This window comes from Phyllostomus hastatus, unplaced genomic scaffold (assembly GCF_019186645.2).
Source record: "Phyllostomus hastatus isolate PE091 unplaced genomic scaffold, TTU_PhHast_1.1 phas_contig_113, whole genome shotgun sequence".
NCBI classification, from domain to species: Eukaryota; Metazoa; Chordata; class Mammalia; order Chiroptera; family Phyllostomidae; genus Phyllostomus; species Phyllostomus hastatus.
The window spans coordinates 2740710-2766972 of NW_025333530.1; the positions used below are offsets into that span (position 1 = coordinate 2740710).

At 38.4% G+C, this 26263-nt stretch overlaps 1 protein-coding gene across 1 annotated transcript in view; it reads right to left on the minus strand.

Annotated features, from left to right (window-relative positions):
- GUCY1A2 (guanylate cyclase 1 soluble subunit alpha 2) overlaps positions 1-26263 on the minus strand; it is a 324528-nt gene that overhangs the window by 283057 nt on the left and 15208 nt on the right. Inside the window, exons 2-3 of the mRNA XM_045837914.1 lie at positions 11265-11326; positions 3589-3710 (exon numbers count right to left, since the gene is read on the minus strand). Of these exons, the coding sequence (XP_045693870.1) occupies positions 3589-3710; positions 11265-11326 (184 nt within the window). The remainder of the gene's footprint in view (positions 1-3588; positions 3711-11264; positions 11327-26263) is intronic.

Sequence of the window (26263 nt, forward strand, 5' to 3'; positions counted from 1 at the left end):
AAAACAGAAATAGTCATGATCCTTGTTTATTTTAAATTACAGTATGGTCAAAGGAGCTGACTATACATTTTATCATCCTTCTCCCTTACCTCTGTCTCTGTTCCCATCAACATTACCTAAATCTAAGCCATAGGACTAGGTGGCAATACATGGTAGAGACACTTAATGCTTTATCATAGATGCTCCATCATAGCATTCAACTGTTACAATTCCCAAGAAAATGCTCAGTGCTGCAACTCACAAGCATATAAACACATTTTTACTACTTAATTGGAGCTAAAAATGAGCTTTGTAGATTAGGGCTGGAAAAGGTTTACATTTTTCAGACAACCAAAATTAGAAGATCATTTTGGTATGCAAAAGACGTGTACCAAATAAAGTAATAAATGTAACACTAAAAGTCTTCACGGGGCGGGGGGGGGAGGGGGACAGGGGGCATGTTTCACAGCCATCTTTCTCTGCAGAGCCTTTTCCCAGAGTGTAAAAGCCCCATCAGTGTGCCATATACTGCATTAGCATAGGGACTGCCAGGGCACCAAAGTGAGACAAACAGATGACAAGGAGCAGTCTGTACTTAATATCCCTAATTTGTAAATGATGAGACAGAAATAGCAACAACCGGTTTGTAAGCCAAAAAAAAAAGAGAGAAATAAATCATAAAAACCTTGCTGTCTGGAAAAAGTCCTTTCCCTTTATTAGCGGGTGTGTGCACAAATGCGCATGCATTTTTTTTTCAGGGAGGCCTAGGGAAGCTCGGACACAACAAATGCAGGACTGAGGAGGCATCACTGGTCTTCCCCAACAAGCTTTCTTGTTCCTCTTTTTATTCCTTGCCAACCACTAGATTCAAACTTCAACCTGAAGAGCCAGTAAATAATCAAAGTATCTATAATAGTTTATACTAAATTGATAGATAGTCATTTTGAAAAAAGTGAAATTTACTACTCTGATCATATTTTCTGGCAAATGACTTTAAGTCTTTTTTGATAATAGGTGAAGTAAAAATAACATACAGATGAGTCAGCAAACACATTTCTAGTCTTTACCACAATGCTTTACTTGGTTAAGAGGTAAGAAAAATATCGCCAGTCCCAACCCACCAATGTTATAACCACACTTCCCAAAGGTGATTAATATAAATCATAGAGTTGGAAAATTGCCCTCTGCCTCCAACAGAGAAGGTTTCCAAGCATCAAAATTTATCTTAACCCACTTGGAACTATTTCTCCATGCCAAACCTCCATACTCAAAAAAAAAAAGGCTTCCTTTCTTGCATAGTGTTTTCTGTCCAGTGAGTTAATCAATTCTTGAATTCTCATAAATGATTGCACAGGAAAACTTAAATGTAATTTTTTATAAAGATGAAATCTAAGCAAACCAAGATTAATCACAGTCCAGTGACCTGTTACAAACAAAGCTTTCATTGAATATGACCAGTAAAGCTGTTATCTTTGTCCTCAGAGAGTCCATATTTTGAGATTTATGAAAGGACATTATTCAAGTGAACAGCCACCTCTTAGGCACATAATTACCTGTTAGATCCAGGCTGGCATCTAGTCAACAGCTGGCTTCTAGTCAACAAGTTTACTACTACTCTTCAGAAATTTAAATTTTATAAGATTGTGCCTTTTACATTTTAGGAACAACACATCATTATACACAGGGACCTAATCTCTCTTTTTTAGAAAAAAGTGTAATATTCATAAGCTATCCAAACCCTGTTACACAGTCACCTTCTAGGTCATAAGCACCTGGTTTAAATCTACTCATTCCCTAGTACCATCAGGTAGCAAGCACACTACCTGTCAGTCTTTCCACTCACTACTTACCCGGCATCTCATGGTAACTGTTGAAGGACAGCGAAGCTGCTCTGGGCCACAGATCACATGGTTGTTACCACGGTTACCACATCAAACTGTCTGACCTTGAGTTTCTTCATGGATGTATGCACACCCTTTTGCAAGTCATGGCTCAGAGGCCACTAGCACTCTTGTATGTTTATTACCTTGTACACCTCCTACCCCCTCTAACTCACTGATTTTCAAGGTAGGGAGCATACAGAAAGGAGATGCCAGGGGCAAGGAAATGTTTAGAAACTGGGTAAGAACAACTTTCCAAATATGAAACTTCCCTCTGCCAAAATTCTGATCCATCCTTCTTAGGAGGACATCATCTCACCCCACCCCTTATCACAATAAGTCAAGAGGAAAGTATTTTAATGATGGGAGAGGAATCACAATATGTCAAGAGGAAAGTATTTTAATGATGGGAGAGTCCTTAAAAAGACAAAATCATAAAACTGTAAGCAGCCCCTGAGTAATGTCCAACCTCATCCCTGTCTATTGTTGTCCCTCCTTTTCTCTAATAAATAAGCTTTACTCAGGTAGTACAACATCCCTACAGTTGTACTAAGATTGTAGTAAGCAAATCTTTGGCCTTCTTTTTCACTTTCTTACAGCTATTATGGACAAACCACATAGATATCTACATGCCTCTCCTCACAAAATTTCCATGTTCTTGTACAATATTTTGTATTTACAAAAGTGACTTAGAATGAAAATCTAGTCATGGATGGCCGGAGTCCCAACTTCAGACAGATATGTTTGGAAAAAGTGAGTTGAGGTCCCCTGGAACCTGTGGAAGGGACCCAGATGTCTCCAGGGAAAGTACTTACCCTAAAGAGAAAGAAAATCAGGCAAAGAAGTTTGCCCCAGTCTCTGTCATCTGATTCTGAGGGAGATGTGATTCTGAGTTCTGTTTGGAGTCAGTCACTAAGATTTCTTGTTCCCCACCAACACCCCATGGATGCCTATCTCAGTCATAAAAAAAGGAGGATTCTAAAAAAAACTGAAAAAGGTGGTTTTCTCTAAAACATCTGTAGGACATTAGGGCAAACTATATTCCTGCTATGACATTTACTCTGCATATAATACAGCATAGCTCTCACACACCAAGAATGTCAAATATTAAGGTAGTATGATAGTATGGTACCTTAATGCTTCATGATTCAGTGCAGTGTACAGTAGCAGCCCTTAGTCATTTGGGGAGCATCCAAAAACAACTCTTTGTCATAAATACTGATATCTTCAAGGTGGACACACCTGCCACCACACACAAGGCACAAAGACCTTAGAAGATGACCTGCCTCACTGCCTCTGAGTTCACTGGGAGTACCTACCATCCACCCTCCAGCCCTAGCCAGGGCCTCCCAGAAGTAATGAGGTCATAATAATAGAAGTAATGGCATACAGGCTTTGAGAGGACAGAAAGATCCCCAATTTCAGCTGAGGGTAAGAGTCAAAGACACATGGATTGTGGGAGGCTAATAATACTAATGTGTATATTTAGAAAAATTTCCCTGGAATGTAATATTTTTATTATATTTTTCAATCTCCAGGTAAATGCTGTGCATGTAATTTCCACTTAAACATTTTCAAAAGTGTTGAAATTAAATCACTTGAAGACAAGGTCTCAATCTGCTATAACCTCCAAACTTCCCTTTAGTAGAAAATAAAACATTTACACCTTTACTTTTCCTCTTCCCCTCATTCATTCTCTCTTAACCGTATAAATATATAGTTGACATACCGAGTATATTAGCAGTACACTGAAGAATTCCTGAGACATCTTCAACTTCCTCTTTGTTGGAATGGTCTGCATAGGAGCATCTGTTAGAGATATTGTGGAAATTCTTTTCTGCATCCCTATAACTAAAAAAAAATAACAATTAGCATATGGAGAAAATGTTAAAGCATCTGTGAATGCACTCACGTACATACACACAAGCACATACAGTCCATGCTCTTAGTGTAATCACACTGTAAAATAACTGAACCTTTAATATATAATCTATGGCATAACCCTCCATTAAAATCAGCATTAGCAATGTGGACCTGTATCTGGAGACAATCATTAATAAGAAAGCTATGTTTGAAAAAAAATAAGGAAAACCAGAAGGTACATCAGCTTTATGTGACTAATGTTTCCTTATCTGACTGTTTCATAGCTGCTGGTAATCTGTTTCCATAAAGAAGTTGCCTAAAAAAAAATTTAACAGTACTAATTTGGTGCATTGGCACTAACTGTGTTGGACGTAAATACACCTTAACCTCTGGCACACTCAGTCAAGAAGACAGCAGTATGGTGCACAGATGATAAGCAAATAAATTGTTTGGAGTCTAACAGAATTGGAATTACAGTCATATGCTTTTCTTTTTGTATTAACATAATCAGTATACAATATCATATTACTTTCAGGTATACAACAGTTATTTAAGATTAATATACATAACGAAGTGATCACCATGCTACATCTAGTAACCATATGTCAGTATATAAGGTCGTTTCAGTATTATTGACTGTTTTCCTATGCTGTACATTACAGCCCATGGCTTATAACTGAAATTTTCTACCTTTTTCTCCGTTCACTTTTTTTGCCATTTTCTATCTGTGAGTTTGGGACAAGTAACCTAATCTCTGGTAGTGTAACTTTCCTCCCTCATAAAAAAGAGATGCCTCCTGGAACACTTGTGAAGACTAAATGACAGAACACCTGTGTAACCAGATGTTGACTGGAGCTTCCCCAGGTACCTCTGAATTAGAGCTAAAACACTAAAGCCGAAGACAACAGGTGCTAAACACTCCCACATTCCAAAAGAGTAGCCAAGAAGACGAGACAACTCACTCAGAACTTTAGAAATGATGACATAGCCACTGCCACTGTCACCCCATCACCAGCTTTCAGAAGCAAAGGCATACACAAAAATCAAAAGGAAATCCTCCAAGGAATGAGTAGTTGGCCTAGGGCTCCCTCCCTTATAAGGAAAAAAGGGGAGTACTCCCTGATGAAGCCCAGTTGAGATGATCCAGTTGGATGGACCCCAGATGACAAAGGGGTCCACCCCATAGAGTTTGGGGGTTGAATACCTCATTCCTCAGTGAACATCAGCTGGGGAATTCTGGATTATCCCTTTGTGCCTGACTGAGTAGAAAAATAACAGGGAAAAGAAATAAAGATGAATTGTGAACTGCCTACAGTCCCACCATTTGACAGGGCAGAAAAAAAGAGTTTCCCATGGATGAGGGAGATGCCACTAAAGATGGGCAAGCTTGACATCCCATCTACTGTTTCCCCAATCTAGGTACTGCAGCCAGGAGCAGGATTCCCACCAGTAAGACTGTGCAGTGCTGCCCTCAGGTCTAGGGCAGGAGGACCAGAAGCAAAGCGGAGCTCATACAGGCACCTCACTGAGGAAATCACAGCAAGAAAGCACTGTTACAACCACCAGTGAATTAGAAAAGACTTCTGCCATTTCTCCTTTTTATTCTAGCCTGATTTCTCCTTTTCATTCTAGCCTGACACAATACATCAGAAGATGCAGAGGCATAGAAAGGAGTGGCCTGGAGTGGTAGAGTGAAAATCCACATCATATCGTCTCTACACTGCTTTCTAAGTTCCCCAGGCGAAACCTGACCCAGGTGGAGAGGGATGTGAAAGTGAGATTGAATATGAGATTAAAGATTTCATCTGGTCTGAAGTGGACTTCATATTCCCTGAACATACTTGGAAAACAGGGCAATCTGTCCAAGCTAATATCAAAGGGGACTCATGCTAGCATGTTTGAAGTGATTGGAGAGAAACAGTAAAATGGTGTCATGGATGTATACCTCACTGAGGTCTAACTTCAAAAAACCAGTTAGGCAAATGCTTACTATAGTTTCTAGTTTCTAGAATGCAGGATGCACACAATAAAATGAAAAGTGGGGGGCACGGGTGTAAAACACAGACAAATACAGTGCTATTTTTAAATCGAGTGCCACCATTTTCACCAGTGTGACCTTAGACAAAATATTTTTGTCACAGCCTCAATTTATTCATTTGTATAATGATTCTATTAAATAGATGGTTAGGGCTAAATAAAATAACAGATGTAAAGTGAGCATATATTGCTTCAAACACAGGGTGCAATCAGTAGATATGAGCTTTCATCTAACTTTTTGTTCTTATGCAATAAGATAGTTAGTTTTTATAAATATATGAAAAAGAAGCTAGATAGTGTTTTAGATAACAAAATTTACGGCCACAAACTCTGAGCATGGAAGCCCAAGTAATGTCACTGAAGTTTATTTCCCAGAGTAACCAGGGTTCACCCACTCTTAATTTTACTTCTGATGTTCTACTTAAATTATTCTAGCTTAATCCCTATTCAGTTGTCAAAAGAAAAAGAGAACAGAAGGCTGGCTGTATAAAACAAACCTAGGGCCCACAATGATAATTGGTGTAATAGAATTTAATTTTAGATGACTACAGGAAACAGTGTCCCAGGCTAGTATGAGGTTGGCAGCACTCCTACCCATGGTATTAACACAACAACGCTAAACCTGGCAAAAAGCATAAATGAATGGCATCATTCTGAAAATGTATTTCTGTATACTTCAGTGTATAAAATATATAATAAATGAACATTACATCTCAGAAAGATTATCATGTGTTTTCCCATCATAGTTTTAAAAGGAATCTCTGCTTTGTCCACACTGTCATAGTAATCCACTTTTTTGTGAGCTATATACTAGTCAGAGTACTACAGTATAAGCATGAGTGAGAGCTGTTGGGTTGGGCACTCTAGAAGCAGAAATTTAGGTTAAAAAAATTCAAACTGTAAGAAGACAGCTGTAGCTACAAATGTGCTGGGTATGTTTATGTTTAGCTCCTGACATTAAACAATTGACTCTAAACTTTAAAGGCTCAAGGAGTACAGGGAGAAGATGTGGCAGGAGGATGATGGGAAAGACACTCCACAAAAACTGAGTTGCAAAGGAGTCAGGTACTAATAGTGGAATAATAATTCAATGAACACATTGACTACCTTTGTGTACCAGGCACTGTACTACTTTATATGATTATATGACAACATATTATCATTAATATTTTATCTAAACTTCACCCCAATACTATAATTACTCCCATTTAAGAAAACTGAGGATCAGAGTGGTTAAGTAATCAGCCCCAGATCATTCAAAGGCAGAATCTGACTTTAAGTCCAATAGATCTGTTACGTCTACTTCCACAGCACGTTTTCTCAGTCCCCTGCTCTATAGTACACAACGGAGATGCAGAGAGAGAAGAAAGGATAGAAGACAGCATCAAAAATGATATCAGACACAAATGTCATCATAAACCAGATTTTCCTCAATCCTGAGCTCCTTTTAACTCCTAAGGGGAACCCTGCTGATCTTCTGTTTATCCCTTTTTCTCACTATTCTTTCCACCCAGAACTGCCCCAAAACCCAGTCCATTCCCTAGAAGCTTGAGTTAAAGCAGCACAAAGATGCACACTCAGTGCCCCCTCTCTCATTAGAGGTTGAGGGGAGAAGACTGCTACACAAGCAAGAAGCTATCCAAGTGCACGTGCTTGTGTCGAGTTTATACAGTAATCAAAGTCAACCTAACACACTGTGGCAGAACATTAAACATTAATGGAAAACTATGCAAACAAATCAATATAATTTAGCTAGAAAGAAAAGGGTCCTGGGTACTAGCACTGTAATTTTAGAACTCTAATGGATCCTAGAGATTATGTCAACCCCTCATTTTATACCCCCTTCCAAAGCATAATTTAGTCTTTTATCTAATATATACATACCTCTGTGTACATACTTCTAAGGGGCAATTTATTCATTTATTCATACTCTCCCACAGCCCCTCCAAAATTTTCAGCCTCTCCTATGTACCAAGCATTTACAAAGGTACAGAAACATAGAAATAAGTGTGATAAATAACCAAATAATTAAATAAGTAAAATAATATAAGCTAATGATAAGCACTATGTCGAGAAATAATGAAAAGTAATATAATAAAAAAATGGTAGGGGTTAGAGACTGAGGCAGGTGATGGAGTGCCACTTTAGACTAGGTAGCAGGAAAGGTTCTTCTGAAGATATTACATTCAAATGGACCCCTAAATGTATAAAAAGAATAACCTACACAAACATCTGGGGACAGAGCATTCCAGAAAAATGAAACAGTGCACGCTAAGGCCTTAAGGTTGAGCAAGCCTGGTGTAATTGGGATACCAAGAGATGGCTGGAGTGCTGGGGTGGAGGGAAATAAGGAGAGTGGATGGGGATAAAGTCAGAGAGTTAAGTAGTGGACAAGGTCATGAGAAGAATTCAGGTTTTACTCTTTGACAGTCAGTCTTTATGTGGTTCAAAGCAGGGATTCCAAACTGTGATCCCTGGACCAGCAGCATCAGCATAATTTGGGAACTCAGAAATCCCAATTCCTTGGCTAAATTATAATAAATAAAATATCCATATTAGTGTCTCACCTAAAAATATATATGAATCTGACACTTCGAAGGTAATAAAAAAGGTAAAGTGATCATAAAAACAAAGTAGACTGTTTGTATGTGTATGTTTTTTCAAATACAAGTGATTAATAAGTATGAATTGTATTTTTAAAAATTCTTTTAAATGCCAGTTCTTGAGCTTCTCCCAGATATACCTGATAGGAACTCTGAGGGTAGGACTCAGTAATTTGAATTACAGCAAGCCTGACAGGTGATTCTGAAGCCCATTCACACTTGTGAACCACTAGTTTAAAGCAAGAAAGGGGTATGATCTAATTTTTAAATCATTTTGTTGCTGTGAGAACATAATGTTAAGGGATAGGAGTAGACACCAGAAAATTAGATGGAAATCTCTAGGTGAGAGACCATGATGACAGTGGAGATGAAGAGATTTATCACACTGCATGAATAAATTATTGTAGCACTCATTTCCAATTTGAATGATGTCTATGAATATATAAATGAACAAATGAATGGATAAGTTAAGAAACAGAATAAACATTTAAAGATAAAATTGTTGAGGTACAGAGAGGCTCTCCTACTCTCTAACAAGAGGCTCCATTGGCTGCTCCCTCCCAATCTCCATCTGTGTGATCCTTTGAACAACTACTCCCTCCATTCAAGTCTAAGTCTTGGAAACTAAAAATGCCTCATAGGATTTCTATAGGCTACTGGTGTATGTTCATCAAGAAACAGAATCATACCACTCTGGAGTTCTGATAAATAAAGCAGATCCAAGGACAGAGTTTTAAAGGAGAGGAAAGGGAGGATGGGAAGATCAGTGGTCAGAGGCTAAATTACAAAATTAAGAAGAGGAAGGCTAGCCCTGGGTGTGTGGCTCAATTGGTTGGAGCATCATAACTTACACCGAAAAGGTTGTGAGTTCGATCCCCATTTGGGGAGTGTACAGGAGGCAACTGATCAATGTTTCTCTCTCACATTGATGTTCCTCTCTTTTTCTCTTTAACCCTCCTCTCTCTTTCTCTTCAACCCTCCTCTCTCTCTAAAAGCAATGAAAAAAAAATGTCTTTGAGTGAGGATTAAGAGAGAGCAAGAAGGGGTAGCTCCTACTGTCAGTAATCCCTCTGGAATTCATCATCCCAACTCAAGGCACCTAAATGCTGAATTACCTCAAGACAAGCCTTAGGTAAAGCCCGATTTCAGAGATTAGGAAAAGCATCTCTCCCCCACCCTAATCTCCCCAGAAATATGTAAAATAATGCTTGCCAGCATTATTGTCTGAAACCCCTTTAATAGAAAAACACATTCCTTTTCACAGTTAGAAATGAAGTCTTTAATTGGATTTTTTTAAGAGGAAGAACACATTAGTATGTATACATGTTAATCCAAATGTTAGTGGTAACAGAGGCTCTCCTTTCTCAGTATTGAAAGATAAAGAAAGCAGGAAGAAGGAGTCTAAAATGCAAAAGAGCACATTGGACATGGAAGGCATGGCTGAAGGAAACAGAAAGACAAAGTCAGAAGAAGCAAATGTGACAACGCCCTGCCAGCTTGCCCTTTTTGCCTTCAACAGCAGGAGTGCAAACAATGGCAGTGAGCAAAGGTACTTCAAGTCCTCAGAAGGCAGCCAACAGTCAAAGAAAAAGTATGCTAACAGACCTATTTGCAACCAGTCAAACATCAGGACATCTCTGTATATCAAATCTCATTCCCTGTTTCCGTTATACTGTGTCTGCACTGAACAAAACTAGAAAAGACCACTTAGGCAATGAACAAAGAATCACCACAGGCTATGTCTGTGCAGATGGAGAAGAGAGGAGAGTTGAGGCAGTAATTCAGATAAAAGACAACTCCAAAGAATTTTCTGCTGATTATGGAAATATAGCTAAGTTATCTATTTATGACATTTATAAGATTCTCATTCCAATTTGCCTTGAAGACATAGTTTTAGTTCACAAATGGGACTATTTCATCAGTTATTATTTGATTTCAAATCAAAGAGGGCATTTATAAGTACAGAAAAAACTGCATTTGATTACTAATATTGTTATAAAAATATTAATAATGACAATGGTGATAAACCTAACAGCAAACATGTAGTATTTACCATATACCAGGAACAAATCTAGGTATATTGACAAATTTAATAAAAATACCATACTTGGAAAGCAGCATACCTATTGAGAGTGATTAATTTTTATTTTAGAATGTGTAGAAAGAGATTAATTTGACATTCTTTATCTCCACTAGGATAAACTACCTAAAATCCCTAATGGCCTCAAACTAAAAGCCATATCATGAGATTAAATAATATGTTTTTCCTAGTGCTGCTCTCTTGAGGATTGATATGACAAAGTTTGAAAGCAATTCCCTTTGCAATGACAATTAACATAATCATCAAGCACTTCAAGTACGATATTGTACAAAGTACTGAGATTACTTTTCCACCAAGTTTTTCTTCCCTTTTGCTTTGTAAAAAAAAAAAAATAAAATTACACAACAGCTTAGTAGACAAAAATATATTTTTGACCCCCACGGCAATGACTACTAACAATAAATGTTAAATGATTCCCAAAAGCATGTCAAGAGGTCCTAGCAACTTACTGAAAGATTATAAAATTTCATTTAAAGCTTCTTGGCCAGTACCATGAAATCTTACCACATTACTAAGGGAAAATTATGAGATTCAATGGATGAAAATAAAAGGGTAAAAACACAAGGAGAAAAAAGAAAAGGCAATGACAAAAGGGAATATTATTAAATGGATTAAACACAAATAAGCCTAAGGAAGTCACTCCACGGGCCCCTCCCCTCATGAGCCACACTCCACACTGAGAGCACAGCCTCGGTGAAATAAGGTTGACCAGGGTGGCAGGAAACCATATGCTCAACTGCTATGTTTGAGTAATTATCTTTAATTTGCCCCCAGTAATGACCAAAATCCATTTTTACTTACCCAATAACTTGGTGCTCATAATGCTGCAATGTCCTCTTGAGAGTTTGCTGGATCGTCTGAGGCTACAGAATAATAATAATAATAAAAATAAATTATCAGCAAATCAGTACCATTCCCATGCTGAGCATCATAAGCAGACATGTAGCTTCTGATTTATCTCATAAGAGTTCTTGCTTCACAATATTAACCCATTATGCATTTTGCCATGTATTTTTCCCACAGGAACTAATATGAGGCACTCAGCAATTACCCAGAATTTCCCAATTTCAAATATAATAGCATTTCCTAGCCATATTTTTCACAATTATTTTGTACCAGCTATTAAGTTCAATAAAAAGCTCATTGGCTGTTTATAATTAACGTAGGCCCTGGGGGCCACATGGGGAAGGGATAAACTCAAGAAACAGGGTCATGCGCAGGGCAAGCTGGATTCCCTCAACCACACAAGAGATTTCAGGCAAGGGCTCTGGAGCCCCCTACAGGGCCCGCAAGTGCTCCAGACAAGAAATGGGATCTGAAGCAAATACCTAAACAACTCATGACCAAATTTTAGAATTCTCTCTCTACTCCAAGACAGGTGAAAATAGAGGGGCTTTTTTAAATACCAAATCAAGAAATTCTTCTCAGGCCTATTTAGACAACAGAGCCTGAAGTTGCAGTTTCAGACCTAGGGAGCCATGAGCGTGACACCAAATCCCAGAACATAGATTTTATCCACAAATTATGATAAAAAACAAATTTTCAGTGGCAAGAGTGTGAATTTTTTTTAAATAAAAACTTTTAGTCAATCAAGCAGGAAAAAAGCTATCAAGGACCTATCAAAATATTGATCCCTCATAACCGTGGATAAATTTTAAGGGATTATAATGACTCCGACACAGACTCTTCAAGATGGGAGATGGCAAGGTAGTTAGATGATCTAGTGGGCTCCCACTACTTAAACTGCAAGAACCCAGACAGGTCTAAAAGAGTAAGCAGAAGAAAGGATCTAGCACAGTGCTTGTACCTAAGAAGCAGTTAAGAATTATCCGTTTATTTCCCATCTCTAATCTTTCAGAGTGGTCATCCTTATATTTAATTTTGAGGAGAATGCAAAGGTTGCTGTCAAGGTTCCACATTCACCTCTTTATGAAAACATCCAGGACAGATATAACTATCTCCCTGCCTAATAGTCCTCAAAGGGAATGGTTGTCTTAAAGCTAGAAAAAAGTGAACCTCAATGAAATCAAAACCATCCTCTGAGATGCTCTACACTGCTGTTTAGGAGATCCCTTACCCTGAGCAAATCTAAGGCCTCAGACACAATCTTTGCTTTAGCCAAGCCAATGCAGAAATTAATTTTAGGAGGAATCAGCCTCCAAGTGTTGAAAGAAAGAGGTACAGACAACTTCTTTCAATGGCTGTTTGTCATTCATAGCAGGTGAAAAAGGATGAACATGAGGCCTCAAACTGGCACAGATGTTTTTACTCATCAGGATAAAATCAAAGCAGAGTAAACAGAATGTGCCTGGGAAATAAAAATATTCCTGAAGGAAGAAGCAGCGGAGCTGTTGGGAAATCTAAAGAGGATGAAGCAGACACAGCAATCCTAGAGCACAGGGAAAGTGTGCTCTAAAAACCCACCCTACCGCCAACCTAACCCAAGTCATTAGCAGTCACTACCTCAGTACCCCTGGGAACTGGGCCTCCTGCACTGGCTTGGCAATTTCTGAGCTAAGATAACTTTCTCTTTGGCAACATGCCCTAGAAGCAGTTAATATCCACAAGGGGATTATCCTCCCAATAACCTCTGTCCCAAAACATGGAACACAAAGCAGGAACTAGAGAGTACACAGGGCCAGTTAAGACCAGAATGACCTCATTTTTACAAAAGGACATTTTTTCTCTATGCCAGGAATTTCCCAGTTATTAAAAAGCACATGTTTGTGAAAGGAGTTAAGACTTTTAAAGACTGACTTTTTTCTTTTGTGAAGCAATTACTTTTACTCCCCAGCAGGACTTAAATGTATGGTTTCCAAATACAATAAAGGAAAAATGTTCTTTGGGCACATTCAACAGAGCTTCAACTTGCTAAGCATTTATATACTTTCTGTTGCTTGCCAAAGCCACTGGGCCCATTGTAATGGTCTAAACTACAAGCGTAGAGACTGACTGCAGAGAACCTCCTGATCTTCAGCAAGACAAGGATGATTTCAACACAGACCTCACTCCTCAGACTATCTTATGTTGGAGGACTCATTGGAATCTACTTCAGAGTTTGCCTGATGGGTCAACCCACAGCTTTATCAGTGAGAGACATCCTCGCATAATCTCAGGGTCTCTCTGATCTAAATCAAAAGCATGAACTGAAGACCCACATGAGGGCCAAAGCATTCTGTAGGGGTGACTTCTGCATTGATGGTCAGAGGGTCCATGTATTAAGTGTGTATGTATGTCAGCAATGCAAGTCAACACAGTGGGAAAAGCAAACACTATGCAGACCTTCTCTTTTTTCCTTAAGAATGTGATTCCATACAAGACCCCTACTCAACAGTTCCATCTTGCTACAGGGCAAGATTCTGTTCTCGTATTTATCCTTCCTTTACTTCAAGAAATAATTTGGAAAGATGATTTAGAAAAGGGGATTGAAGGTCAAACTGAGTTCAAAATCCAGCTCTGTGACTCCCTAGCTAGATGATCTTTGGCAATTTAATTAAGTTCTCTGAAATAAGATTCTTTATGTTCGTGGTATTTGTATGGGAATTAATTGAAATAATTAAAGCAAAGTCTCTCGTGCACAGTAGGTACATAATATATGATAGCTGTCACCATGTTTAGCTGGAAAACATGGTTCTTGCCCTCAGCAGTCTCATAATCGAGAGGAAGAGTGCTCACCCCACAAGTGTACTGATCACTAAAAAAGTCAATAGGCCCACCACTAGTGCTCACAAGGAGAAAATAGTACCCATTCCAATGGACAGAGGAAAAAATTAGGAAAATGGCAGTTGGATTTACAAATATTTTCAATGAAACCTTCAGACAGTCCAGAGAAATGATGACAAAAGCAGAATTCTCCAAGTTAAGATTGAGGAGAGACCTAAAGCCAGAGCCAGGCTACAAGTGGGAAGGACACTGAAGCACCACAGCTAAGATCAGGACTCCAGGCCTCATACTTTACAATAAGAAACAACCCATGAACCTCCTTTTTGGAACATGAAGAATTTTAAACAGGAGAACAGTGTGACCTGTTTGTCTAGCATATGGCCATATACTAGAAAAACAGAGACAAGTGTGGAAAAGGAGAAAAATCCACTGCTTGTATCATAAAAAAGAAAATCAAAGAAGTGCCTGATTTTTCTCTGCTCCCCCCAAACTAGGGTACAGATAGTGGCCTCTTACTGTCTTATTGACCCTACTCAACACAATGATGCATTGGATAGACAGTTGTAACGGGAAAGCAGCCATCTGTGTCCTGCACATGTATTGCCTAGGGCTCAAACAGAAGGTACCCAAAACCTTCTATCCTGTGGCAACAAGAAGGCATCTTCATTTCCAGTCTCATTAACAGCTTCGCTCTACTCAGCCAGCAGTAACTGGCCCACAGACTAAATGTTATGCTCATGAAAGGGCATGGGATCCACACAGCCAGCCATGAATTGGTCCCAACAAAGATGGAGAAACGATCCCTGAGAAGTGGGAGGAAGCCATTCCCAGCAGCTGGCCCTGCAGGCTCAGACAGCCCCAAGGAAGCTCCCACACAGTCCCTGCTCTGGATATCCACACCAGATGGTGCGGGGACCAGGCAGGAGGCAGGGAATTGAGATGGGTCTGCGTGTGCACCCCAGCATGAAACGCAGTTGCCGTAGTACAAAGTACCCGTTCATCTCAACTTCACGGAGATGAAGAAAGTAAGGCTCCCATTGGTTAAGTGAGTAACTCAAGATCGCACAGCTAGTAAGTGAATAAGTAACTGTAAGTCAGAGCTGGCTTCAACTGTGTCCTCTTTCCACTAGATGCATTGAGTGTCTCACCTTTAACATTCTGTGTCTGCATATTTCTTTTTGATAGACACAACACTTCATCTTGTCAAAAAATAAGCAAACAAAAATCCACAAGTAATTTAAAAACAAATATATTCATTTCTGCTTTATTATATTATATTCATAAACTACAGAATTAATGGAAATAGGTATACCTTTAAAGAAACATCTATAAATAACCATGTTCTTTTATTTACTTAAATATGAGAAAATTATATATCAATGTCAGAGACTAAATGATATGGGTATATATTTAACTACTAATGCTGCAACCCAGTGGTTTTCAACTCTGTCTGCACATTTAAATCACTGGGGAGCTTATAAAAAATACCAATGCCAGAGCACCACTCCCAAAATTTCCAATTCACTAGTCTGGGGGGCCCAATTGCTTCCAATGTATACCAGAGGTGAAAGCCTTTCGCTTAGGGATAAACATGATGGCCAAGACCAATACTCTCTGAAGGATAGCTGAATAAGTCAGCATTAGTGACAGTGGTTCATACAAATACACAGAGAAGCGTCTGAGAAATGTTCACACTTAACTGCTAAATTCAACTCAGTTCCATATTAACTGTCACTAATCGGTTGTAATCAAATAAGAATTTATTAGATAGCCCTGGGTGGTGTGGCTCAGTGGACTGAGTGCTGGCCTGTGAACCAACGGGTCAACAGTTCGATTCTCAGTCAGAGCACATGCCCGGGTTTCAGGCCAGGTTTCCAGTAGGGGGTGTGCAAGAGGCAACCATGCATTGATGTTTCTCTCCCTCTCTTTCTCCCTCCCTTCCCTCTCTCTAAAAATAAATAAATAAAATCTTTAAAACAATAAAAAAAGAATTTGTTGGATAAACAAAGGACTATATTGCTTGAGGTATATATATAGGATTTTTTTAAATTTCCAAATGATTCTCTGTCAGCATTCAACTTTGTGCTGATATGTATTAATATATAACAATATATAAAAATACAACAGTAAGTGTGGTTATTGTACTTAACTTGATGTGAGACCATGATTTCTATGTTCATTACACACATTACTTCTTTGATCTTCACATAAATACTAGGTGATTTCTCATCTCATTTTACAGATGAGAAAACTGAGACACGCAAGTTTAGCTTGCCCTATGTCACCCAGGTAAAAAGGAACAAAGCCAGGGTTAAAACTCAGGTAATCTGTTGCAGAATCCAAACACATAATCTCCAACCCATACTGGACATATTATTTAACATTTTGTATTTTGTTCAGCAGCTTACTGTTCATATTTTTTAAGGCATATTATCCCAACTGACCCTTGCACCAATCCAACGAAACAGACTGGCATTTTTATCAACGCTTAACTGAGAAAGAACCAAAATTGGACAAAATAGAAGCCCTCTTTTACCAAAAAAAAAAAAAGCATCTCTTCCCCTATGAAACTGTCTTCCATAAGAAAGCATTTTTTAATGTCAGCATAAAGTACAGAATCACATGGATTCGAATGAATTTTCTTTTTTAGAACACATCTAACGTTCTCTAAACAAAACCTGCAAAACAAAGAATACACAGACAAATCATACTGCTATAGGCAAAACCATGGATTGTCTTATTTTATATGTGCATCCACCTTCCTTCCCACAGCTTTCTCTTATCCTATGGCTCACCTCTTTCCTACCCTCAAAGCGGCAAATGTATTTATGCTACATTCTGATAGGTCAAATTCCAACCACTATATCTAAACTCCCAAATCATTATTATAAATTCTCTGTCCTTCCCTCACCAAAATTTCAAATTGCCTTAGTACACTGATCTCAGATGACACTCGGGAGCAATCATACTTCCGTTTCCTCACACACTCGATCCTCAATCCTTACTAAGGTAGGATGGTATGAATGAGTCTCTCAGCGTTACATAAGACGATCTGAACCACTAATGGTGGAATTTTGGTAAATAAGCTTGTTGGTGAAAGATAAATTGATGGGGGGTTGACAAGGGACCCTTCTCATTATCCTCCAAATCACAATATAAAGATCTCTATTTTCTCCACAACATGAAAGCATTTTTCTTGTTAGGACATGATATGCCAAATTCCATCATTTAAAGTAATCAAAATTATAATGTTAGGCACCCTATGTTTATGGCTAGGCACATAGACAACAATGGATCAAATTACATGATTAGTATTATTAATAAAACTAGTAAAAATAAGTCACTTCAAACAACCACCAGATTAACTACTTCTGAAAAAGATGTAATTATAATAATCATCAATCTTGCTAAATATCCAGACATGATATTCATTTTCCCAGCCTCTGTATAAACGTACTACATATAAACCAAAAAAAAAAATAAATAGACTGCAAATTAAATATAGAACTTTGAGTCAGGACCTCTGTATTTCAAACCCAGCTGTGCTACTGACCTTTTTATAAAATTAGCCAAAATCTCTTCACCTGGGAGTAAGAAATCTTGGGAGGAAAATGCCTCCATTTTCCCATCTGAAAAACACTTATAAGAAGTTTGTAGTTCTCAGGGTTATTTTGAACTAAAACATTGCAAATGTAAGCACTTGTAAACAGAGGGTCAGAACATACTGATAATTAAACACCTTTCAGGAAGCATGGAAGACAGTAACTGACGCTGGTACTTTGCTAAACAAAACCCGTAGTGTAGTAGGAAGTTAGGCGTGAGCAGAGGAGGAATGACAGACCAGGTACAGAGGGTGACCAGGCTGGGGAGCCCCAGGTGCCCAGACATGGGCAAAACTGCAAGCCCTTGCACCACCACTCCATCAAATACTAACACCTGGAGATGACATCTAAGCCTCAGCTATGTTTCAGCTCCAGACCCCGAAAAGCAGAAATACAAGGTGGCGTGTTGCCATGGTTGACATCCAGACCAGCGGCATTGACTGATGACCCCTGACCCTGGCATCGACCATTCAGTGGAAACCATGACCCTGAGAAGACACACCTTAAAAAGCTGAGGAATATTCTATTGAGATTGTTCCCTAAAACCTCCAGATAAAAGCCCTCAGGATGGAGGACCCAGCTTGACTTTCTCTGTGGAACATGTTCATGCCCTTACCTATCCCCTTCTTTCACCAGGACCTACTCTCTCTCTTTTTCTTAAGCATACCCAAATCTTCCGTTCCTCTTTCACCTCCCAAGGCACATGTCTCTCCCTCTCTCCTAAGCTCCAAGAGCCCATCTTTTGCCTCTGTGACTCATTTCCTGAGTCCATTTCTTCTACATCTCACTTCTACCTCTGTGACTTTCTAAATAAATTTGCTCTTACAGTTTTAGTCTTAGCCCTGAATTCTTTCTTAGCCAGAACTCAAGAACTGAAGTCCCTGAACTGAACTTAACACCTGGTGATGTTTTCCTGCTCCTTGCAATAGTCTAAACAATTAATTACAAAATAAAAAAATACTAAGTGTGCTAAAAGGATAAAGATAAAAGCTAGAGATGCATAATAATACAGAGTTCTTCTATCCATATTTGTTGAACATCTGCACAATTCATCTTATTTCCACTTTATTCTCCTTGTGAACACTGGTATACATCTAAGTGACCTCATGAGGGCTTAGAGTGAAGGCTGACATTATGCTAATTGAGCCATAAAAGGATTTAAACCAATAACCTTGGTTTTATTAAAAATATGCTCTAATTAGCAAAGCATACTGGTTATTATCTTTGTAATTACTGATTGTGACTGAATATACTTAACATATAATCAATATGATAATTAAGTCTTTCTATACAAAGTATGTTAGCTTTCCAAATATTTTCTCCTTTCTACTATTATTTTTTATTTTTTTTTATTTTTTTAGATTTTATTTATTTATTTTTTAGACAAAGGGGACAGGAGGGAGAAAGAGATGAAGAGAAATATCAATGTGTGGTTGCCTCTGGAGCACCCCCTCCTGGGGACCTGGCCTGCAACCCAGGCATGTCCACTGACTGGGAATCAAACCTGAGACCCTTTGGTTCACAAGCTGGTGCTCAATCCACTAAGCCACACCAGTCAGAGCCACTTTATACTTTTATTTTTATGTCTTTCTAAAAATAGCCATTGAATTTGATTTGATACAAAATTTAATACCATCTTATTAATTTAAACTGAAAAATACATTCCTTCAACTGACATAGATCCAAAGGGTTATTTATTTATTAGTCCTTCACCTACCTTCAGACAAGAGCATATGTAAGCCATTCAAGAATTCCTAATGTTTTTAGGGAACTTGAGAAAATAATAACACCACCTTCAGTTTGTATAACACTTCACAGTTTGCAAATCACTTTCTTTTCCTTTATTTCATTAGATATTCACAACAACCTCATGAGTCTCAGGTAGTTATCCACATATCCACATTTCACAGAGCAAAAAGTCAAGATTCAGAACGGCAAAGTGTTTTGTCTAAGCTGGAAGAGTCACCAACAAGACAGCAGACTTTGGTCTCCCTCCTATGCCTTTCCTTCCACAAGCTACTGCCAATATTGGTAACATTTCACTTTGGTGACTATTAGGAAATTCTTCCATGCATCTAACTGAAATCCCTTCTTTCCTTTTATGTTTTAATGAATATGAAAATGTATGATTGTTTTCCTAATTATAAATGTTGTCATTGCTATTTAAATAGCTCTAGTATGATTATTAACTTCTTAATAGGAAAACTTGAGGAGAAACATGTTCCACTGGTCACCATCTTGGACGACCTGGCTGTCTGGCTAAAAATACAGACTATGAAACAACATGGTATTGTCTCTAGACACCTTCTGAGGAAACAAATCATGCCATACTGCAAACATTTGAAGGGACAAGGCTCTAGTCCTGAGCCCTTAAACCACACAGAATCTCACAGATGGCACAGGGCTGACTCCGTCTCCAGAGGGAAACAAGGGAAGAAGCTTTCTGTACTGAACACTGTGACAGTGGTCACCAATGTTAAGTGTTAAGGTCAAACACTGACTGGGCCTGACATGTCACATGCAGCAACTCATTTAATCCTCAAAAAACTCTATACGAAAGGAAAAAGCATTACCCCCATTTTACAAATGTGAAGTTAAACCTAGGTAAGTTAAAAACTTGCCCAAAGTCACTTCAGTAGTAAGTGTCTGAGTCTGTGTACGCGTGTCATCTGTGTCTGATGGCCTCCAAAGAGCCAAGCCTTTAACCTGCTCCTCTAAACAGAAATACATTGTTCTGTCTTCACAGAGGCAGAAAACGCTCCAGTTGAAAGGAAGGAAATCTTGCTAGATTGTGTGATTTTGGATACAGCTGTTTATTTTTCTGAACCTCAATTTCTCTTTCTATAAAATAGAGAAATTCCTAGCATAATTATTTCTCAGGGTTGTTGTAAGGTCAAAATGAAATAAAACTATAAAGTATTATACAAGTATGTGTCATATGATGATTATATGGAAAAATCTCCTCATGAGGAAGTAGACAAAAAATTGTCAAATTGAACTAAACGGACCGTGTCTAATATCTAGGACCTTTGCCAGGCCTGCCTCAGAGCCCAGAGGTGCCAATTAGATGCTGCAAAGCTAATTAGCATCATTTCAGCTCCAGAGTACCACACAGGATAGCAATGGCCCTCATATCGGGAAATAATTTCTAGCCTTTTAAAACATCTTTGCAGCCTCCACTCGAGAATTTCCAAAGAATTCCCTATTGTTTCCAGTACTTGGGAGCTACAGTGAAGTGTTTCTTAACAAGAACCCAGAAAATAATATTTTTGCCTGACAGTTAAATTATACAATTAACACAGAAAATGGGGAAATGTTTTGTCAACCCTAAATATACTGCCTAAATAATCATTTGTAACTAGGTGATAGAGAATACCTCTGGTCATCAACCAGGGTATAGAGCTCCAAGTGAAGTGGCCAGTGAGCAACAGAAGCAACAAAGGTGGAGGAGATGAAACCAGGGAGGGCATGGAAACAGCCGCTGAAGTTAGAGACAGTGACCACAGGAAAGAGAAGGGGGATCATTTATGAAACATTATAGCTAATATTGTCAAAGGGTGTACTGGCCCTCTGTCACATTAAGAAAGATTATTCCTAAAGTAAGGAAAATTCTTCAACCACCTGAACTAAAAAGGGACCCTCTTATAAACAAATGTGGAATGTCAAGCCTCATGAGCAAGGCCTCCCCTGCCATCAAAAAGCTCTTTAAACTGGATTGAATAATTTAGCGTGAAATTCATTTTGATTTGGCTATAAACGGATTAAAGCAAACTTTTGATTATGACTTGGCTCCTCATGTAGCCTGAACAGGTAAGAAAGTGCTGACCATGCAGACTTTAAGTAATAAGCCTCATTTCATAGTTATTGCTCAATGTAAATAAATGAATTGTTCAGATGCCAACCGCAGTGACGTGGGCATTTTGTTTCACCAGTGGCTGAGAGTCTGATTATTTCAAGAACATTGACAAGAACAAGTGCTTAGCATTTAAGAATCTCAGATGTTGCTCAGCTCCACTGTTTCCACCTGTCTGGTGAGATAAAATTCAACAAGGATGTAAATATAATCAAACTGAGTGTTGACTATAATCAGATAATCCAAACGAATGTGAAACATGCTCACTAGCCAGATGTGAGGCAGATGACAACTGCCATGTCATAAGTGTTCATGAAGCACTACTTTCTTGAGCTAAAAGTACAGATTATCACACTTCTTTCTGGGGGGGGGGCATGCAAGCAGAAGAATACTAATACTACATGACTTGAAAAGTCTTACTTCTTTTTGCAGTTAACTCTGAGTACATTTTTTTAAATTTAGGTGTTAATCCATTATACAATAACTATTATATTACATCCTCATTTCTTCTACTAAATAATTTATGCTGAGACATATGTATGACTGGGTATGCACAATTATATACAATCTATGAAGAGAAATATATGCCCTTACGCATGTAACTGTTTCTATGATAATCACAACTTCTTTCATTTTCAGAAAGCAAACAAGTAATGTCACTGCTCTTTCCAGAGTCTGCAGCATAAGCTAAGATGTCGGCAGTGACAAGGGCTTTTGTCATTCTCTTCATAGCTGCCACCAACCATGGGAGCCTGGAGCATATAAACATGACAGTGGACAGCCAAACCAGGTCTGCTAGAGCCAGAGTTCTGATGGATAAAGAGCCCTTCATCATTTCTAACACAGGTCTGTGTTATGTGGACTCATAGCACAGTCAGAACCTAAACAATTGGTGAGAGGAGGTAAGATTCAAAAAAACCAACAAAAATTTGCTACCACACCTTGGCAAGTCACAAAGTAGGAAACATATAGGAAGCAAAATAGAGGGCCTACACTGGACAATATTGTATGCTGAGAGCACCAGTTCATGGACATGTTGGGAGACAAGTCATGGTAAAAAGAACTTAGGACCTGAAACAGGAGAATCAGGCACTAAAATGTAAATGGTTACTGGCTTCTTGACTTTGGGCAAGTTACCCCATTCCTCTCCAAGCTCATTTCCTTACCTTAAAGTTCAGCCTACAATTAATCCTTGTCCTGCCTACCTCACACATTTCCTGGGTGAATCACAGTCAGGTAACATGTATTTAAAACATGCTTTGTAAACTCCAAATACATACCATTCAATGCTTGTGGCTTTTCTGTATGGAAAGTATAAGCCAGCACATCATTCTCTCACAGTCCTGAAGTGGGGAAAGCTAAGAGAAAGAGGAAGGAAGGAAGGGAGGGAGGGAGGGAGGGAGGGAGGGAGGGAGGGAGGGAGGGAGGGAGGGAGGGAGGGAGGGAGGAAGGAAGGAAGGAAGGAAGGAAGGAAGGAAGGAAGGAAGGAAGGAAGGAGGGAAGGAAGGAGAGAGAAAGAAAGAAAGAAAGAAAGAGAGAGAGAGAGAAAGAAAGAAAGAAAGAAAGAAAGAAAGAAAGAAAGAAAGAAAGAAAGAAAGAAAAGAAAGAGAGAGAGAAAGAAAAGAGAGAGAGAGAGAAGGAAGGAAGGGGAGGGAGGGAGGGAAGGAAGAAAGGAAGAAAGAAAGAAAGACAATGACATTTCTCAGGTATTAAAAAGTATAGTTGGCGGAAGGCCCTGGTATTTCAGAATTCTCCTTAAATCTGCTTATACTAAAAACTATTCAAAATAAGCCATCTATCATAAAAATGGCCACGATAATATAAATTGCAGTGGAGTTCATTATAGAATTCTAACAAAAGACATTAAACCTTGCTTACACAAGAAACAGATTCTTAATTCTGCAGTATTTTTGCCATGTGTTTGTCTCATTACCTAACTGAAGATTAGTAACTGGGAAAAGGGGACAGTGCAAGGATATGAGTAAGAAGTGGCTATTGAGAACACTCTGCCTATAGAGCAGGGAAATGTTTCTAGCACAGTATGTATATTCTCAAATTCTCCCTAGAATACCACAAGATGTTAAATTTCTTGCTTTGCCATTCAGTTTTATAAATATCAGTCAAACACTGACCCAAGAAATCAGGCACACACACTCACACCAAACAACAAAGAATTTTAATGACACAATTTAGGAACAAGGTACTGATTAGATATCACTCTCTTTTTTTCTGTTTTAAAGAAATTTTTTAAATTTCCTTGCATACATAAGGATTCTTCACTGGAATTTCCAAGGCAAACCTAGTGCCAGGGCATCCATAATTGACACAACACACATGATTCATGAACTATGCACATCAGTAGCAAAATCTTTGGAATCTCCAAGCATCATAAAACATAAGGACAACATCAGCCCACTTGGCCCTATAAGCCTTATATAAAATGAATCCTGAGGAAGTAGTAATAGTTTTTTGAAACAACAGAAAATAGTTTATGATAAAAATTAATAAATATGCCACATAATCAAAGGTGTTATATATTGTTTATATCTCCCAATATATTTATGTTATTCCTACAGACCAAGAACACTGAATAATTTACTAGAGCTATAGAGATCTCCAGATGGCCACCTGAGAAGCACCCAGACATACCCACTTCTGTACAGTCATTCATACAGTCAGAGCCTTATGGGGCCAGACACCAGGCTCGACTTTAGGAGCACCAAAAGAGCTAGCTCCATCCCATCCATCCTCCAATCCTCTCCCTAAAATCTTACTTTTCACTCCTGCAAAGGTGCTTAAAATTAAGGAAGGTATTTTTCAATGAATAATTTAGCATGGGTATTTAAAATGTACACAAGTCCAATTTGTCTAACAAGAGAGACTCAAAGCAGTTCTTGTGGTATGAGGTTTTGATATAGAAAATCAAGAGAGGTTGAAAACAGGGACTGCCAAAAGTAAATGTCCTCACCTTACCATTTTTTTCCTCAGCCTAAACCCATAATACATCAGAGTTTAAACCAGCATAAAATAGCGAGGTAAAAATTTTGATGTGCTTTACTTTGATATGCTTTTGTTTTTGCTTCTATTAGTTACTCTGGAAAAGCAAAATAATAAACATTGTTATTTTAGGTTTTTAAAATGTTTCCAGGCAAGTACAAGGTCTGTCCAGAAGGTACCCAGCCATGCAATATGAAAAATAGAGATATTTACTGAAGAAGATACAAGATACAGGACACAAGAAACATTGTACATAGGACAATGACACCTCAGTCCCCTTCCAAGTAGGCACCTTGGGGCCTCACACAGTTCTCCCAATCATCATCAGCTACACCATTGTATTTTCCTGAATCTCACTGACGGTCTGAAATCTCTTCTCTTTCAAAGGTAATTTTAGTTTAGGAAAAAGCCAGAAGTCACAGGGCACCAAATCTGGGCTAGGCTGAGTCACCTGTGTGATTTGATGCTTTGCAAAAAAAACTCTGCATGAGATGTGATGCATGAGGTGGTATGTTATTGTGATGAAGCTGTCAACCACCATGTGCCCATAGCTATGGCCTTCTGAATCATCCAAATAGTCTCTGCAGAGGAATGTGAAAGCTTAATGCAAAATATGATGCTGATTCATTGCTCTACTCGTTCAGTCATTTTGAGTGTGACGGCCACACAGTACACATGCTCACTCAATGGTGTCTATTGCCTCCACTGACTAATATAGTGAAGTCATCCTTGTTCACACATGCACATTCCAGTTCACTCTCCTTGGCTTCCAGGTTACACTGATGTTGCACAAACCATTCCCACTACATTAACAATGGCTGGACTTTTCCAGAGAGACCTCATATATCTTGATTTGATTTATAAATCACATCAAATAGCTAAATACCTTTCCTGATGACCAAAGTTAGTGGTCTGATACTATTTTCAGATTCATATCTACAGACTGATATTTTATACCTTAACAATGGTAACTTTTTTATGGACCCATATTTGAAACTGACTTACTCACATGTATCCTTTGAAAAATTATTGTGTCTCTTGAGGTAACTCGTAGTAAAATGCTTTTTCCAATTATATGTCCAATGGAGTTGTTGAAGTAATTATTAATATCATTAAGATCATATACCCCATTGTTATGCCCAAAATAATGTGGTATCTATATTAGCTAGATATTTGAGAACTAGATTGTTCTCAATAGGCAAATAGTGAAAAATTACACTTACAGTTTCATCATATTTGATTTCCTCCCCCACTCCCATGCCAAGAATGTAGCTAAAGAGAGAACTGACCAAATGCTTAAAGAACCAGAAGGCAGCTTTCCACACCACAGTTCACAAGCTAGCCCCTTGCAAGCTACAGATAAATCCCATCTATACTCCTTCAGTCAGGTTTGTACTTTACAAGCACACTGTTGGAAAAAAAGTATTTAATTCAGAACAAAAGGAAAGACTGGTCTTCTTTGAAATGTATTTACAATGGCAATAATCTAACAATACACATACACAAAGAGTCTTTACAACTTACAAGGACTGTCAGGTCTACAAAGCATTAACTGATCTCTGTATCAGGAAGAAACAATAAATTTCTCTTCTCCAGGGTCCACGCTAGAAATTCCTCATATCTGTCTGAAACTTCAGATGGAATTACAATAGTCTGTAGATAAAATTTACTCTTTCCCATGGTCT